At 37.7% G+C, this 18959-nt stretch overlaps 1 protein-coding gene across 3 annotated transcripts in view; it reads left to right on the forward strand.

Annotated features, from left to right (window-relative positions):
• SPART (spartin) overlaps nucleotides 1-18959 on the forward strand; it is a 57601-nt gene that overhangs the window by 12179 nt on the left and 26463 nt on the right. The window contains exons 1-3 of one of the 3 annotated variants that reach the window (XM_012748124.3): nucleotides 6298-6492; nucleotides 10521-10592; nucleotides 16532-17340. In XM_012748124.3, the coding sequence (XP_012603578.2) occupies nucleotides 16534-17340 (807 nt within the window). In that variant the 5' untranslated portion in view covers nucleotides 6298-6492; nucleotides 10521-10592; nucleotides 16532-16533. Of the gene's footprint in view, nucleotides 1-6297; nucleotides 6493-6641; nucleotides 6804-10520; nucleotides 10593-16531; nucleotides 17341-18959 lie in introns of those variants that run through there. The other 2 variants (XM_012748125.3, XM_012748126.2) reach the window with 2 other exon arrangements.

The following is an 18959-nucleotide window of genomic DNA, read 5'->3' on the forward strand; positions in this document are numbered from 1 at the left end:
ACAGAAACTTTTCCAAACAAGACAAAATAATGGCCAGCAAACATATTAAAAAATACTCAACATCTCTAATCATTAGAGTAATGCAAATCAAAACCACAATGTGATATCACCTAACCCCAGTGAAACTAGCCTCTATCAAAAAAATCCCAAAACAAGAAATGCTGGCGAGGATATGGAGACAGGAACACTCTTATACTGCTGGTGGGACTGCAAATTAGTGCAATCTTTGTGGAAAAGAATTTGGAGATACCTCAAAGAGCTAAAAATAGAAATACCATTTGATCCAGCAATAACATTATTAGGCATCTACCCAAAAGAGCATAAGACATTCTACAATAGATTGTTTTTTTAAAGAGTATATACATTTGCTTAAATAAAGACTGGATACTTCATATAGAAATACATATGTATCTCTAATTCTATGAGGCAGAAATTATTTTTTTTCTATTTTTATTCAATTTTTTTTAAAAGCTGCATTTGTCCATCATCCATGATATTTGCTCTGCAAGAGGAAAATTATACTGGACTAAGGGAACATCACAACTATTAATCTTTGTCAAATGCATGCTTTTCACATAACAAAGAGTTCAAGGGAAAAAAAATGTAAGATCATAGATCGGAAACCTTGCCCCATGTAGAGCTTTTGGAACATTATTATCACATTAGCCTTCAACATAATGTACTCACCAGGAGTTTTATTTTACACCAAGTCATCCCACTGATTTCAACATGAGCTTGGAGCAATTAAGTTACATCACTGGTGATAACCTAGATCAGTCATGAGATGGATTCCCTGACATCTAACTCAATTCATGGTTAAAGTAATTTACACATTTCTCACTTTAATGGCGTTCATCATTATATCATACACTCTCTGAGTTTTCTAAACCCATAGACAATATTATATAATAGATGAAGAGGAAAAGATACAATATACTTTCAGCATGTGAATAAAAGAAACTGGACAACCTGAACGAAATTGAATCTATGATTTATAATGAAACTTTCAGAATACTCATCTAAAATATAGGCTTCTACATAAAAGTGTTTGGCATAATCACACAGGAATTGTAATTATAATGGTGATTACATGCCCACATACCCAAATAGGCATATATCACTCCTAAAGTCCATTAGCAAGTAGATTTTTCTTCTGAGGACACTTATGTTATCAAAATAATGTTATACATAATATTACTGTTTTATTAATGGCACTACGACAGGGTTAAAAATAGTATTCACATTTACCTTTTTTTTGTACTGTGAAGTAAATTCTTGATTAAAAGAATAATGTCATCAATCTTAATGAAGACAGACTTAAAATTATTCAGATTTACTTAGAACAAAACTTCTCTTTGCAAATATTTAAAAATGTTATCAAAGAGGCCAGGCATGGTGGCTCACACCTGTAAACCTAGCACTTTGGGAGGCCGAGGCAGGCAGATCACTCAAGGTCAGGAGTTTGAGACCAGCCTGAGCAAGAACGAGACCTCGTCTCTACTAAAAATAGAAAGAAATTAATTGGCCAACTAAAAATATACACAAAAAAATTAGTCGGGCATGGTGGCACATGCCTGTAGTCCCAGCTACTTGGGAGGCTGAGGCAGAAGGACTGCTTGAGCCCAGGAGTTTGAGGTTGCTGTGAGTTAGGCTAATGCCACCGCACTCTAGCCCGGGAAACAGAGTAAGACTCTTGTCTCAAAAAAAAAAAAATTTCATCAAAGAGAGAAGAAATTCAAAAATCATTAATATTTATTGAGTACTGACTTTAAGTGAGTTATGTCAGTTAATTTAGGAAACTGGCCAGGCACAGTGGCTCATCTCTGTAATCCTAGCACTTTGGGAGGCTGAGGCAGGAAGATCACCTGAAGCCAGAAGTTTGAGACCAGCCTGAGTAACATAGTGAGACTCTGTCTCTACAAAAAATTTTTAAAAATTATCCAGGAGTGGTGGTACACATCTGTAGTCCCAGCTACTTGAGAGGCTGAGGCAGGAGGATCCCTTGAGCCCAGAAGTTTGAGGCTGCAGTGAGCTATGGTGATACCACATCGCTCTAGCCTGGGCAACACAGTGATACCTCAAAAAAAAAAAAGGCAGGTTCAATTATCACATCACAATATTACAGATGAGAAAACAGGCCCAGAGTATTAATAGTTAAATAATAACAACTTTGAGATGAAGGTAGATTCACACTCAGGCACTTGAATTCCAGAACCAGTGGTCTTAGACCCCCACAGGTACATGGGGGTCTAACTGGAGTGTGCATACCTTTAACTGGAGTGTGCATGCCTCTGGAGGTGTGCAAAAACTTTACAAGGATGTAAGAGTTTTAAGATAATCAATGTCCAGAACTTTAATTATGTTTGTGCCATTTCCTAGCATCTCTTTTCCTAGTTCTCCTTTCACACTAGAATACTTCCTACTTTACATAAGAAATGCATAATCCTCAGCTCTCCAGATTTTATTCTGGTGCATTGCCCATGGTGTGAAACCCTCAAGAGTGCTAAATGAAAGGACAATTCAAAGTACTATTTGAGGTGAAGCCTCCTCTAAACTACCGTAACATTACCATAATAGTAATTTCCATTTAAAGATCTCACCTACCTCTTCCAATTTTTCACTGTTGTTAAAGAATGCATTATTTTTTAGAAGAATCTGGTGAGAATAAAAGACAGGGGAGACAAATTACAAATTGGAAGTTAAGTATTAGCAGCTGGTCTGTAACCAATTATTCCTATCCTGAGATGCCTACGTGGAAATAACCAAGTCAAATCTCCTTGTAAACATGCTAATTGGACCAAGATACTAGTGGAAAGATAATGGATAGTCCTTATATATGAAATGCTTTTAGCAGGGTACCTACTGTCTGTCCAGATGGCCTAAGGTAAATGAACCTGGAATTTATGGATTTTTATGGAATGGCCCACTGAAAAATGTCAGTGCCAGCTATCTAATTATATGGTATAAAATGCAGAGAGTTCATGACTGTATGGTCTGTCCAATTTCCCTAAGTCCTAAGTTTGACAGTTGATATCTCTGAAATTTCACTTTGACATTTCTTGTTTTTTTGGTGTGTGTGTTGTGTGTGTGTGTGTGTGTGTGAAGGTACATCCTCATTCTTTCAAACGCTTAAGCCCAGGAGTTTGAGATTTCTGTGAGCTATGATGATGCACCGTACTCTAGCCCAAGCAACAGAGACCCTGTTATAATTAAAGAGAGAGAGAGAGAGAGAGAGAGAGAGAGAGAGAGAGAGAGAGAGAGAGAGAGAACTTATAAAAGCTAATAAATTCTGTCCACCTAAGTAAAATAAATAAGAGTTGGAAGAGTTTAACAGCAGCATCATTCAATTCTTTGAATCAAGAGAAATGAAAATGCATCTACACAATTCCACATAGAAGTGGAATTGCTAGGTGATATAGATCTATGTATAACATTTTAAGAAGAAGCCAAATCTTTTTTCAAAAAATTGTTGCATCATTTTTCCTGCCAGCAATGCATGAGAGTTCCAGTTTCTCCACATTCTTGCCAATAGCTATTAATATCTTTTGGATTATAGCCATTCTAGTGAGTAAGAAATCACATCTCCTAATGGTTTGATTTCCATTTCTGTAAAGACTAATGACATTGATCATATTTTCATGTATTTTCTGAACATTTGTAAATCTTCTTTGGAGAAATGTCTATTCAAATCTTGTGCTCATTTTTTTCAAATATATTACTTTTTAATTATTGTGTTGAGAGTTCCTTATATATTCTAAATACAAGTTAAATATATTGATTTAAAAATATTTTCTCACAGTCTATGGGTTGTATTTCCAATTTCCTGATGGTATTTTTTGAAGAGCAAAAGGTTTTAATCTTGAAGTTCAATTTACCAATTTTTTCTTTTACTGCTTATGCTTTTGGGGTCAGCTCTTAGAAATCATTGCTTTACCCATGTTCATGAAGATTTACTCACATTTTCTTCTAAGAGTTTTATAGTTTTAGCTCTTGTGTTTAGGTCTGTGATCCATATTTGTGTATGGTGTATTGTAGGTGTCCAAATTCTCTTTTTTTTTTTTGCATGGATATCCAATTGTCCCATTTGTTGAAAAGACCTTTTCCCCATTGAATATTCTTCATGCCTTTGCTAAAAGTTAGTTGACTGTAAATGTAAGGGAATATTTCTGGGCTCTTAATTATATTTCACTGATCAATTCTATTCCATATATGTCTGTCCTTATGCCAGTACCACACTTACTTGATTACTGCAGCTTTGTAATAAGTTTTGAAATTGGCAAGTGTAATTCCTACAACTTTGTTCTTTTTAAAGACTGTTTTGGCTATTCTGGGTTCTTTGTATTCCGCAAATTTTATGAACTTTAGGATCAACTTTCCAATTTCTGCAAAAAGTCATCTTGGATTTTAACAGCGATTGTGTTGAATCTGTAGATCCATTTGAGAAGTATTGCCATCTGAGTAAGAGTCAATCCTTCAATCTGTGAACATGGAATGGCTTTCCATTTATTTAGATTTTTTAATTCTTTCAGCAATGTTGTATACTTTTTAGTGTACAGTCTTGCACTTATTTTGTTAAATTTATTCACAAGTATTTATTCTTCTTTATAGTATTATGAATGGAATTCTTAATTTCATTTTCAGTGTTCATTGCTAATGTATAGAAATAGTATTGACTTTTGTATATTGATATTTTGTCCTACAACCTTTTGTTTTGTTTTGTTTTCTTGAGACAGAGTCTCACTCCATTGCCCGGGCTAGAGTGCCATGGCATCAGCCTAGCTCACAGTAACCTCAAACTCCTGGGCTCAAGTGATCCTCCTGCCTCAGCCTCCTGATTAGCTGAGACTACAGGCACACCCCACCATGCCCAGCTAATTTTTTCTATTTTTAGTAGAGACAGGTCTCACTCTTGCTCAGGCTGGACAACCCTGATGAACTCATTTATTAGTTCTAATGCTTTGTAGTAAATTCTTTAGAGTTTTCTCTATATAATAATTTTGCTTATAGAAATTTTACATTTCTAAACACTTTAATCTTTATGGCTATTGAAAATTGTTAAAATTATATTCAAATTTATGTTTTTCTTTTTATGTAGACTCACAGGTGATCAATAAAAGATTTTTAAGAATAAAGAAATAATACACTGGGATAAAATTTCACAATATGAAATGGAAATATGAGTTCAAGAAGTAAAGGGATGATGTAAAAATTCCTCCTGTTAAAGAAAAGCTTGTTCATGTGGTTTTAAAACTTGATGATGATGGATGTAAAACTGTCTGGTATTTAGATTCCACTGGCTACATTTAAAAGTTATGTAACTGTTTCATTTTAAAATGTCAATTTACAATATAACAGAGATTGCATCTTTTGCAAAACTAAGTCAAGTAAAAAATTTTGATAGTCAATCTAAAAATGTGGGAGAAGGTACACAGTTCTGGGGGTACTTCTTTAGGGCAGTGGTCCCCAACCTTTTTGGCACCAGGGACTGGTTTCATGGAAGACAATTTTTCCATGGCCAAGGAGGGGTGAGGGGGAAGGGGGAGAGAAGGGGGATTTATCTGAGAGCTCACACGGTGATGTGCCAGGTTCCTGTGGCCCGGGGCTGGGGGACCACAGCTTTAGGGTGTATAAAAGCAAAAGTTTTTGAAGCAACTGTCCTAATGTATTCCTCCCTAATAGGTTTTGCTCTTTTAAGAGGATCTACCATTCTGAGAATTGAGGGAATTACCAAATGGTTCCCAATTTTGAATGTAAGACTCACTCCTAGACCAACAGTCCCCATCTTTAACTAATTTTGACTGAGGAAAGTAAAAATTCATCTGGAATAAGTCACGTGATACTTACATAAGTCATTTAACTGGTCAGAAATGCTTAGAGCACTACATAAAGCTTTTTTTTTCTTTTAAGGCTGGCATCTTTAAGAGTATACATTTCTCATCTATAGTACTTTACTAATTTTAAAGAACTTTTGAAGAAAACTATGTTCCCTTTGATGTTCCCCTTTTAGCCTTTAATAATCTCAAATGGTATAGGCATACTTACTTTTAACACTTTTTACGATATCGGTCGATATCGTTAACACTCACACACCACTGAAACTTAAAGCACACGGTGTCAGCGGGCTTCTCGAGGCTAACTGTCCTCCAAATACAGTAGTCACAATGGTTAGTTCCAGAAGAGTTGGGAGAGTCAGCCTTTGTTCTCCCTCGTGCATTGCGCCCAGGGCGCCCTCTAGAGGCCACAGGCTCTCACGGCCCACGCTCTCTCCCCTCCTGAGGCCTCGGGTTTCGCGGAGGAGAGAAAGATTGCGCAGGCGCGGGGCGGTGGCCTTGGCCCCCACCCCGGAGGCCCTGGTAAGGGGTCTGCGCGGAGCCGCTGACTGGCGAAGTTTTTTCGGGCCTCCCGCCCTAGCTCCTTTTCTACCCCTACAGAGTTTTACAGTGACTCCTGGGTTCGAAGCGGAGTGACGTCCACCCACAATCCATTCAGAAGGTCAGCGTGGACAGAACCCAGGCCGCGCGGGCCCGGGACGAGTCCGTGGGGACGACGCCTGGGTGGGCACACTCTCCCGAGGCTCGGCGGGGGCGCGCCTCTGCGCAGTCCCGGGCGCCGGGGCCGCGTGACGTGGCGCGCTCGGGAGCGCGCGGCCTGGAACGCGCCTTGGGAGCCGCCGGCTGGCTGGCGGGCACTGGGCACCCCAGGCGGAGCGCGGCGCGTGAGGGAGCCGGTCCTGGGCGCTGCGGCTGGGCGGGGAGGTCCCGGGGCGACGCCGAAGCGCCCGAGCGGCGGAAGGCACAGCACAGGTGGGCCGGCGGTGGCGGGGAGTAGCTCGCCCCTGCGCGGCCCTCTGGCGGGCGGGCGGGCGGTGGGAGCGCGCCGGGCCCCGCGGACTTGGCGGGGCGGGCGGGCAGGCGAGCGGGATAAAGGGCGCCGGCCCTCATCCGAATCTCAGAGATGGAGTTTTCGTTGACGGGAGCTTTGTCACCAGGGAAGAGTTTCGAGAAGTTGTTTCTAGTTAACTCCATGTCTTATGTAGGGACCCTTCGGCCTCCCCCTGACGCCCGGTTACTTCTGGGAGGGAGCGCGCGACCCTCCGGTCCCCTCGCGGTCGCGCTCGGGTGGGAGCGTCTCTGGCTGCCCCACCCCCGCTGTCTGTTTTGGCTTCCACAGTCGCCGCGACTGCCCGCCCTCCCCCGGCGCGCACAGCTTCGATAGTCTTTCTTTGCAAAAAGGGCCACGACCAGCTGCAGTTATATTGGGTTGGACAGCGTTTGATTTTATTCTCTCGAATACTTTTGTTAATGTTTGCTAGGGATTGAGCTCCGGCCTAATTCTCCGTCTGAGAAAAGTTTGTCTTGGAATGCGCAGTTCCGTGACCGGGCATTATTGCGTTACCATGGGGTTGACCCAGTTTTCCACTCTGTGCTTTGTAATGAACTACTCTAGTAGTGGCTTGAGGATCCTCAGGTTTGCTTTATTGTATTGTAATGTAATGAACTTGTTGTGTTCGAGATTGTTTTTGCCTCTGAAATAACGGCCTCAGATAATTGGGAATTTAACAATTTTTCTTTGAGATTTCCGAAAGCCAAAGAAAAGGGGATATAAGAATGTCCCCAGTTATAAATGGAACTCTTTTGATGAGTCGCGCTCCTGTATAATAGACTGAATTTGATGGCTTTACTTGATCCGTTTGTAAAAGGAATGCTTTCTTTGTGGTCTGCTTCTCACCTGTGGCACTTTCTGAAACTCTGTTGTATGTAGTTTCCCTAACAAGACTCCTTGTGATGTTGACCAGTAAGCGTGATTGTTACTACTTTTGGTGTTTATGGGACTGAACTAATTTGCCAAGTGTTTTGATTCCGAATTTTCCCTTTGCTCCTGAATATTTTTTTAAAACATACATATAGTTTGAAATAAGCGTGTTTTCTTTTGTTAGAACGTTTAAAAAATTATCACTTTAAGTGTACCATGGTATCTGGAAACAGGCGTTGGTTTGTGATTTAAGACTATAATGTTGGTGTGGGTAATGTTTATTTAAATACTTCAGATTGACATTTCAAAGACTTCGTTTTCAAAGTTGAAAATTAAAAGATTGAAGTCATGTAATAACGGTTTTTATTTTCTCCAGACACTTAATAAGCACTTAATTGTGCTTAGGAGTATGATAGGCATTATTTTTAAAGTCACCACCCTAAAGTCACTATCTCTGTAAATTGACTGCTGAGAATATAGCAAACCCTCGTCACAAAATCAAATGTGATATTTTAATATAAACTTTTTTCCTGTGTTGTGATTCCCATAATAAAGTAAAATTGACGATTAGACCTACTTTTCACCTGCTAGATTTCCAGGCTCTTCTTGCTAAACTTTTTTTTTTTTTGTCTTCAAGATGGCGATGCAACAAGGAAGGCTGAATTCAGCAGCAGCAGCCCTGTGGAATTATTATACAACATCTCACAGGGCTGTTGTATAATACACACATACAACAGACACACAGACACACATACAGCTCTTTCTTTCTAATGGCCAGCTCATTTGCTCCAATGACATATTATTTAGGAAATCTTTCATCACACTATATGTAATATAAGCTTTGAAATAAATTATACTCTAGGTAAATATTGCTTCTATCAAGAGTCCCTTCGTTATGCCGTCTACCTTCAGATGCTCCCAGTTCTTTAAGGCTTTGGCTACATGCCTTTCTACCACGAAACACTCCAGGTTTCCTTCCTCCTTTCTTCACTCTGCTGACTTGTATGCATACTAGGAGCTTTAGCTTTGCAATCAAACATTTCACTTAATTTTCTTGACATGTCTTTTGAGCCATGCATTAATTTGAATATGACCCTACTGTTGACTAGTTCTGTCCTTGGACAAGTTGCTCAATATTGTAAAACATTTTTTAAATCAAATATCAACTTCCAAGAGTTATGAGGATTGGATAAACGTTAGAAGGCTGCCAAACACATATATAGATCGAGCTTAATAGAAGGTAGTGAATTAGCTAAGGGCCAGAGACCATGTGCATTTTATCTTTCAATATATTATAATAGCAAGTGGTTTTAGAGCAACACGTTTATTAATAATTTGCTTATCCCCCAAAATAATTTTTGTAAAACTGTTCCTTTTGGACACTTTAAAGCAGGCATTCTCAAACTACGGCCCGCGTGCCACGTGTGTTTTTTTGCCTATTTGGTTTTTTTTACTTCAAAATAAGATATGTGTACTGTGCATAGGAATTTGTTCATAGTTTTTTTAAACAATAGTCCGCCCCTCCAGCGGTCTGTCTGAGGGACAGTGAACTTGGCCCCCTGTTTAAAAAGTTTGAGGACCCCTGCTTTAAAGGTTGACTTATATAACATTTTTTTTTTTTTTTTTTTTTTTGAGACAGAGTCTCACTTTGTTGTCCAGGCTAGAGTGAGTGCCGTGGCGTCAGCCTAGCTCACAGCAACCTCAAACTCCTGGGCTCAAGCTATCCTCCTGCCTCAGCCTCCCGAGTAGCTGGGACTACAGGCATGCGCCACCATGCCCGGCTAATTTTTTTTTTTTTATATATATATCAGTTGGCCAATTAATTTCTTTCTATTTATAGTAGAGACGGGGTCTCGCTCTTGCTCAGGCTGGTTTTGAACTCCTGACCTTGAGCAATCCGCCCGCCTCGGCCTCCCAAGAGCTAGGATTACAGGCGTGAGCCACAGCGCCCGGCCTTATATAACATTTTACATCATACTTTTAGGTAGTTGAAAAGGATGCATTTTCCCACCTGGTATTGATATTGACATTTTAATATAAAACAGGTATTCTTTTAATTTTATCCAAAGGAGCATATGTTTGCTGTTTTATGTCCTTTACCTTCAATTTTTTAAAAACATTGTATTTTATACAGTTCCTTTTTCTGGAAATTTTACTTTGATTTTTATCACCCAAACACCATTAAATGTTGTCTTAATGCAGTTTATTTTAATGCTTGAAAAGCTTTTTATTAATCTGTCATACATCTCTTTAATAAAAATATGTATATAAATTGAAACTAAGTTTTAAAAATTTCCTATGATTGTAATTCTAGGAGTTATAATTTCTTTTTATTGAGTTACTGCATGTAGTAATAGTTGATCAGAACATCATAAATACCTGGTGGATTTTGATAAATAATAAGTATGAAGAGTAGTTCAGTGGAGATATATATCTTAATGAGATGGATAGTGGGAGTTGTGCCTAAATTGAAAGAGGTTCTTTGACACCTTTGACTTACTGTTTGGCGGTAGGGAGGCTTTTCCATCCTGGGGAAATGTACCATACAAGAATAGGAATGGGTGAAAGGTATGCCTTTATTTTGTAAAGTGGGAAGATTATGAAAGGAGCCTGGGAGAGAAAAACCAGCATAACTGGACTGCAGACATGTGCCCATGCAGATCAGTTTTAGTAAGGAATACTAATGGAAGTAGAGGATCTGGAAGCTTTTATCTTGAAATTACACATGTTGTTGGTACATGTCTCACGGGAGATTTCATGTGTTCCAGGGATCCACATCCTGAAGTTCGAAGACCATTTAGAGCAGTGATTCTCAGCGGAGGACAATATTACTGCCCAAGGTACTTTTGTCAATGTCTGTAGACATTTTGGGGGTTAGGGGTTGGGGGTGCTGCTACTGCATCTAGTGGACAGAGATCAGAGATGCCGCTAAAATAACATAATTATTCAGCCCAAAATGTCAACCATGCCAAGGTTGAGAAACCCTGATTTTTTGATTTGTTTTGAAATCAGACTATTTAATTCTGTGATCCAGGACAGAGTTCAGTAAACTTTTTTTTCAGATAGTAAGTGTGTTAGGCTTTGTGGGCCATACACACGATCTCTGTTGCACATTTCTTCTTTATTTTTATAATCCTTTAAAAATGTAAAAATCCTAGCTCCAGGATCTTTCAAGAAACAGATGATCTAAGGCAGTTAATGCCTTCAAACCTCAATTTTCTTCTCTCTAAAGTACTAATAGCAATAATGCCTCAATAATTGTTTGTAAGGATATAATGACATAAATACCCAGCATGGTGTGTCCAGCATAAGTTAAGCACTTTAAATGGTGCCAGGTGATAGTGGTGTCCTATAGCATGTAGTACAGAAGTGGGTGCCAAGTCACAGTGTTGTTCAAGTGAACGGGATAAACTTGATGCTGGTTAAGTTCCCCATCAGCTCATAAAAGCCTGTTTAACCTCTACTGTCTTTTTACTGTCTAACTTTGAGCCTTCTTCTACCCTAAGGAAGGTGGAGTGCAGAATGTCTATCCCATGGTGTCTGAGGGAAAGGGGATTGGGATCTCTGGAAAGGCGAGGAATTCTAATGACACAATAACAGGATAGAATTCCAGGGAAAGGGATTGTCAATTTTGATAGGGTACTTGAGGTAGGGCAAATAAGGTGGGTCTGTATGTGATCAATTGTATATGGTATTTTTTAAATTGGAGACTGTATATGTTCTGTTGACTACCATGAAGTTGCTACCATGATAAGGCCTACTTTTTTATTTTTCAAGTTAGAAAGTATGGTTATATTATTACTTAATCTGAAGCTAGACCACAGTTGCTGTGATGCCTTTATAGTTTAGACTGCTGCTAAAACAGTCTTGTGTCACTTAAATTACTCTGTCATAAGTTTTAATGAGATGACAAGAAGAGATTCTCTAAAAACTGCAGTGTCTAATAATGGTAGCCACTAGGCACACATAGCTATTGAGCACTTGCAATAGGGCTAGTTGGAATTGAAAAATCCTGTGTAAAACACACTGTGCGTTTCAGAAACTTAATACAAAAAAAGGTAAAATACTTCACTAATAATATTTATATTGATTACATGTTGAAATAATATCTTTGATGTATTTGGATGAATAAAATACTATCATTGAAATTAATTTTACCTGGTTTTTACCTTTCTAATATGGTTATTAGAAAATTTGAAATTATACATGTGGCATGCATTATAATTCTATTGAACATGGCTGCTCTAAAGCTCCCATTTATTTTGTTAAAGTTAGTAATTACATTTTTTATCATGCACATAGATTTAAGAGTTAAATATTTTTACAATACTTGCAGTGAAAATCAGAGGTCCCACCACTCCAACCTCACCCTTCCTCCCAAAGTCAGCTTGGATCAATTTTCTTACCCAATTCTTTTGGTCTTTCTCTCTATATCTCTAAATAGTACGCTTATATTGCTACTTTGTATTTTTCAGTTTTAGGCATTGTCCATTAATTTCTTAGTAGGAAAGATGAACTTTTAAACTCTTTAGTCCTATACCACATGCACATAAACTTTTTATTCATCTTTCTATCTTCTCAATATGGCTATATAAAAATTTTGCTTATACCAAAATTCAATATATATATTATTGTAATGCTAATCAAAACCGAAAGATGCAGTGCATTATGATTAGTTTTTGTTTCTAGGCTCAGCATCTTGTTTTCCCTGGAGTTAATAATTGTCTTGATTTTATTTCCTTAGTTTTCCATACATTTATCACTAATTAAATCCTGAATTCTCCAGCTGTGTAGATCTTTTCTCAAAATTTAAAAACATTAGGTATTCTATCAATTTTACTTTTTTAAAGAGATCTTTTCTGGAGTTCTGCCTCCTGTTCCAGTCTGGAGTGGTTTCATAATTGTTATCTTGGGAAGTCATTATCAGCCTTGGGATTCCTTTCACTAAATATGGGATCTAGCAGGTGGAGAGTTTAATACCCTAGCAGTCACTTGGCTGAGTTTAGAAGTTATTTTACTTAGAATTATTAATTTGAATATTATGTTCTTCTCATTTCTACTGTGGCCTTTATGAAGTTCCTTGGCACTTAAATTTCTCATTTTTTGTATAAGCACTTTTAAGATGGTCCCTTTTAGGCTAGTGTTCTGAAATTTCATGGTGTGTTCCTTGGTGACTTTTTTCATCTTTCATCCATTGGTCTTTTTAAATCTGGATATTCATGTTTTATAGTTCTAGGAAATCTAGTGAATTATTTCTTCAGTTCTTTTCTTATTTTTTCTCTATTCTCTATTTCTAGAAGTTTTATTATTTCTAGAAGTTTTATTATGGTATACCTTATAGATTGGGTCCTCCTTATTTATTCTTTACTATTTGTCATCTTTGTCTTTTTGCTCTGCTTTCTGGGCATTTTTGTAATCTCCCAACTTTATCATCCTTCTCAAATTTTTTTCTTTCCAGCTTTTTAAATTTAATTTGTAAAAGCTCTGTTCTTTGTCTTTTTTTGAGTGTGTGTCATCTTATTTTTATTTTATAGATGCAGTATTTTCTTTTTCTTTATGTTGATATAAATGTAGGGTTTTTCTAAAAGTTTTATTTTTCCTGTGTATTGTGCATTTCAACCAAATTACATTGCTTTTATTTTTATCTTTCATACTAGATGTTTTCCTCAGGTTTTGTGATCCTTGGCTGTTTGCATGTGTGTGTGTGTGCATGTGTATGTGAGAGAGTGAAAGAGGGAGAGAGAATTAGGAATTAGGCATTAGAAAGCTGATTTAAGACTGTGGGGTAGAACCTATCAACTGTGGCTTCTCAAGGGTGAATTGCTTGGACAGTTTTCCTTAGGAAACTCTTGAGTCTTTTGTCTTGGCCATGATCAGATTATCCAGATACTTCAGTCTCCTTTCTGGAGAGGTACCTGGCTGTCAGTACTCTTAAGAACCAGGTTGTGGGGAAGAAGGCTGAAGGTCTTAATATTCGGCATGTAATATTTTATTTAATCCCCTGCTTTTGTTATTTACCCTTAATCATACCCGATAGTTCCCTATCCAGAGAGAATTGATTTTACATTCTTCTAGATTAAAGCACCCAGTCTTCTTTTGGGCCGTAGAGAAATAGTGTCCTGGGTACTTGGTGTAGGAGAGATCTGAGGATGCTAATTTGTAAATAGGTTTTCAACTAGTCCTCTTTTTTCCAGCTCCACCTCTACTCCCTTTCTAGAGGAAAATTGAATTCCATGCATTCCCATACCTTTGAAGGTTTTGTGATGTGATATAAATGGGGATGCTTCCCTGATTTCCCCATTGACAGTTAAAGGCTTTTGTTTTCTCAAGTCTGTTTTAGGAATCTTGTCTGCCTCTTTTTTTTTTTTTTGTACCAAAGCACTGTTGACTCTTCATCCTCCTTTGTCCTTGTGAATTATGGGTTTATTATTTATCTTTTGAGCAATAACATAAAGCACATATAGTACCCTGATCTTAAATTTACAGCTTAATGATTTGTGTATGTACTCACAAATACAGAGTGGTCCTCCCTTATCTTTGGGGAATACGTAATACGTTCAAGACCCTAGTGGATGCCTGAAACCTAGAATAGTACAGAACCATATTGCTGTCAATCAGAACACGTTTCTGTTCATATTTTCTGCCAACAAATTTAATGCCTTTTCCATCTTAACTAAGCACTTACCATGCACTGTGGCTGTAAGTTTTGCAGTTTGAAGGGCAATAGCAAAACGAGCACCAATTCTTTTTCTTTCCTCACAATTGCACAAATAGAAAATTCATTCTTATCATAGATCTTAGCAACCTCAGCATATGATTTTTTTGTTATTAAGTCGAGAATTTATGTTTCACTTAAGACATTAACTGCCACATGAGTTGTATTTAACTCACACTAGTTTTGAGCCCAAGGCCTCGTGAATCATATGTAACTCACATGTCTTTTCACCTTGGGAACCACGAGAACTATTTTTCATGTTGCATATGACTCATGCACAGAAAACAAAAAGTAACAAATTTTTCATTAAATTAGAAAGGATTGTTTTGTTTTAGAAGTTTTTATTCTATTTTTGTAATAAAACACTGTGGCCCCAAGGAAAAAAAACTTTTTCTTGTGTGGCAGTCAGTATGTTAAAGGAAGGACTTAACTGCTTCTCTTTGGCATATCTCAATTGCCAGCATCACTGCTCTTGCACTTTGAGGCCATTATTAAGGAAAAAAAGGGTTACTTGAACCTTAGCACTGAGATAACTGCAACAGCAGATCTAATAACCAACTAAGTGACTGATGGACATAGCTGGAGACCCAGGACAAAGAATTGGTTCACACCCCAGGTAGGATGCAGCAGAATGACACAAGATTTCATCACATTATTCAGAATGGCATACCATTTAAAACTTATGAATTGTTTGTTTCTAGAATTTTCCATTTAATATTTTTGGATCACAGCTGACTATGGGTAATTAAAACCAGAGAAAGTGAAACTGCAGATAAGGGAGGACTACTGTACATCCATGTGATAATCACCCAGATGAAGAGAGAACATTTCCAAAGGCCATATGCTTTGCTCCTGTCCCTTTCAAATCTATACCCTCAACCTATAAGCAGTACTTTAATTTCTGTTATAATAGACTAACTTTGCCTGTTTTTTAGTTCATTTATATAGAATCACATATTCTCCATATGAAGTCTTTTGTAATCTGGCTTTTGCTCAAACGATGGGATTCATTGATGTTGTAGGCATCAGGATTTAAAAACAATTGTGTATTATTGCAATGTGTGAATATATTAATGTTTATCCATTCTCTTATGAGTAGGCATTTGGGTTGTTTTGAGTTTTTGGCTTTTGTGACTAAGCTGCTGTGAATATTGCTATACATGTTTTTGGTATGTGTATGCATCTATTTCTGTTGGTTACATACATCAGAATTGCTGAGTCATCAAGTGGGTGACTGTTTACTAGAAACTGTCAGTTTTTTAAAAGGGCTGTACCCTCTTTCAGCTTTCACCAGCAAAGTATGAGAGTTCTAGTTTTTGTCTTCTCTTACACTGATCAGTCTTTTGAATTTTAGCCATCTGATAACTGTACAGTTGCTATCACTATAGATTTTTGTTTCATTTTTCTGAGGGAATAGTGTGTTGAACATCTTTTCACATGCCATTTAAATATTCTCTTGTGAAGTGTCTATTCATGTCTTTTACTCATTAAGAATAAATGGTTATGCCTTTTTAATAATCTTTCTAAAGTCGTTTTAGTGGGGTTTGAGGAGGGAACAGGGCTAATTGCCTATGGGTAACCTCCTACCTTTAAATGGAAGTCAGGTAATGTTACAGTTTCATCCACTTTTTTTTTCTCATTTCTGTTCTCTCTGGTGTGTGAATCAACTCATTTTTATTAGCTGGATATAATCGGGATTTATATTTAATGAAATTTAGAATGAGACTCTTGTTTCGACCATAAGGATTGATATAGGAAATTATTACAAGAAACTGGAACAAGAAAATTAGCTGTATTCTGATAGCTGTATTCTGATTTAGTCTCTTATGTAATTAACAAGATGTTTAGGACCAAAAGTTTTCTTTTATTTATTCATTTATCAAATACATAGTAGTACTTTGTGACAGACCTAATAGGCTTAGGGAATTGTACCATAGTAAACAAAACAGAAACAAGTAAGGCTTATGTTTTCTTGAAATATATTCAGGTAGGAAAGATGAATAATAAATAAGTAAAATAAACACCTAAACAGATTAATTAAAGATAATATTTCTTGTTTTGCAGAAATGGAGCAAGAGCCACAAAATGGAGAACCTGCTGAAATTAAGCTTATCAGGGAAGCATACAAGAAGGCCTTTTTATTTGTTAATAAAGGACTGAATACAGATGAATTAGGTCAGAAGGAAGAAGCAAAGAACTACTATAAGCAAGGAATAGGACACCTGCTCAGAGGAATCAGCATTTCATCAACAGACCCTGAACAAACAGGCCCTGGGTGGGAATCTGCCAGACAGATGCAACAGAAGATGAAAGAAACACTACAGAATGTACGCACGAGATTGGAAATTCTAGAGAAAGGTCTTGCCACTTCTCTACAGAATGATCTTCAGGAGGTGCCCAAGTTATATCCAGAATTTCCACCAAAAGACACGTGTGAAAAGTCACCAGAACCTCAGTCCTTTAGTTCACCACCTCAGCACGCTGAAATAAATGGAAACACTCCAACTACAAGTGCAGAGGCAGTTGCATCTACTTCTCTGTCTTTACCATCTCAGAGTTGTCCAGCAGAAGCACCTCCTGCTTATACTCCTCAGGCTGCTGAGGGTCACTACACTGTATCCTATGGAACAGATTCTGGGGAGTTTTCATCAGTTGGAGAAGACTTTTATAGGAATCATTCTCAGCCACCTCCTCTTGAGACTTTAGGGTTAGATGCAGACGAGTTGATTTTAATACCAAATGGAGTACAGATTTTTTTTGTAAATCCTGCAGGGGAGGTTAGTGCACCTTCGTATCCTGGGTACCTTCGAATCGTGAGATTCTTGGATAATTCTCTTGATACAGTTCTAAACCGTCCTCCTGGGTTTCTTCAGGTAAGCCAAAGGAAGATGTAAACATAATTTAAAATATGTGTAGAATACATCATTTTTATTTGTTACTATTTATAATGTGTCCAGTATAATAAGTGCAAAAAGATGACTATGTCCTTTTTAGGTATATTCCGTGGAATCCATGAGCCTTGAACATCTATATTTGTGTTTAATAGTCTTTTTTTTTGAGATACAAAGTCGTATTTTGGTATTAAGTTTGTGATGAAAGAACCTGAGGGAGATCAGAGTGATCATCCTTAAATTTTTAATTCTTTATCTGAAGAAGAAGCCTAATAGCTTTAATTTTTTAAAGGTTTTGTGTAATTCATGTGGATATATAACTGTAAATATCCACAAATGTTGTGACAACCCAGCTGAGAGTCTAAACTGAGCTAGACCCATTCCCACCATCCAGAACAGTAGTTCTCAACCAGGTGCAATTTTGTACCACCACCCTCCCCTACCCCTTAGAACACTTGACAATGTCTGAAGTCATTTTTGGTTATCACAGCTGGGGGTTGGTTGTTCCTGGCATACTGCGTAGAGGCCAGGGATGCTGCCAAGGACAGCCCTCATCAATGAAAAATTTATCCAGCCCAAAATCTCAACTCTGCCAGGGTTGAAGTCTAGAAGTCTCTCTAGAAGTAGACATGATGATAATTTAAGATGTAATTTCAACATTTCAAGCAGAAAAATTTATCAGAATGCACTTGGTCTAAGAGTAAAAACTGGTGCTAACAAAATGCTGGCATCAGGCCATTCCTGTGGATTTAGTGAGATATTCTAAAGGTGGTGGTCTAATGACAAATCTCGTTTTAAAAAGCTGGTTGTAAGTATGGGGAGATGAGTTCTTGAAAGGAGGACTCATTAGACATTGAGACTCATTGGACAAAGGAATTTGCTTTGAAGAGAGACCACTGTTCAAGCAAAGTAGATGCTTTTGTCCAAAGTCCAGATAATGTAGTTTAGTTACAGCACTGGCTATCTATGTTCATTTTCTCTTAATGTATACTCTACCATCAGTTGTTATGCAGCTTTTACATGAAGTCAGCTTGAAAGTTGTTGAAAGACAGAGACTTACCAGGGATGTGTGAAGGAGTTACTTTGAAGGGATTGTTGAAAGGAAAGATTTGCTATTGGACAGGAAGACTATTGTGAATTCTGTAGGTTATTTTAGGGAAGAAGCCTTAAGGTTAAAAAGGGTAGGCTTGGGGGAGGGGCTGATAAAAGCTATAACAGCATCTGCTGATCTGTTACAGTGTTGCATTCTAAAGGTGGAATTCAAAAATCTTTGGGTCCTCAGCAACTGGAGATGTGAGCAATGAATGTCAGAAACACTGTACCTGGTGACTTGTACTCAGCCATTAAAATGATTTGTACTGTAGTAGAAATTTGTCGTTAGGGCTTTTAATTTTGTTTTTAATCTATCTCATTCCTTCTGTTTTGGTCCTAAATGAAAAGTAAAATTACACCCAAAATTTAACTGGAGTCTCTTTAATAGGTTTTCATGTCCATGTTTTCAGGTATTTGTAGCAAAGTGACCTCAAAAAGAATTATCATATGCACTTACTGAGTTTTTATCATAAAAAAAGGCAATAACCAACTAAATATTAGAAATTATG

Source organism: Microcebus murinus, chromosome 13, assembly GCF_040939455.1.
Source record: "Microcebus murinus isolate Inina chromosome 13, M.murinus_Inina_mat1.0, whole genome shotgun sequence".
NCBI lineage: Eukaryota > Metazoa > Chordata > Mammalia > Primates > Cheirogaleidae > Microcebus > Microcebus murinus.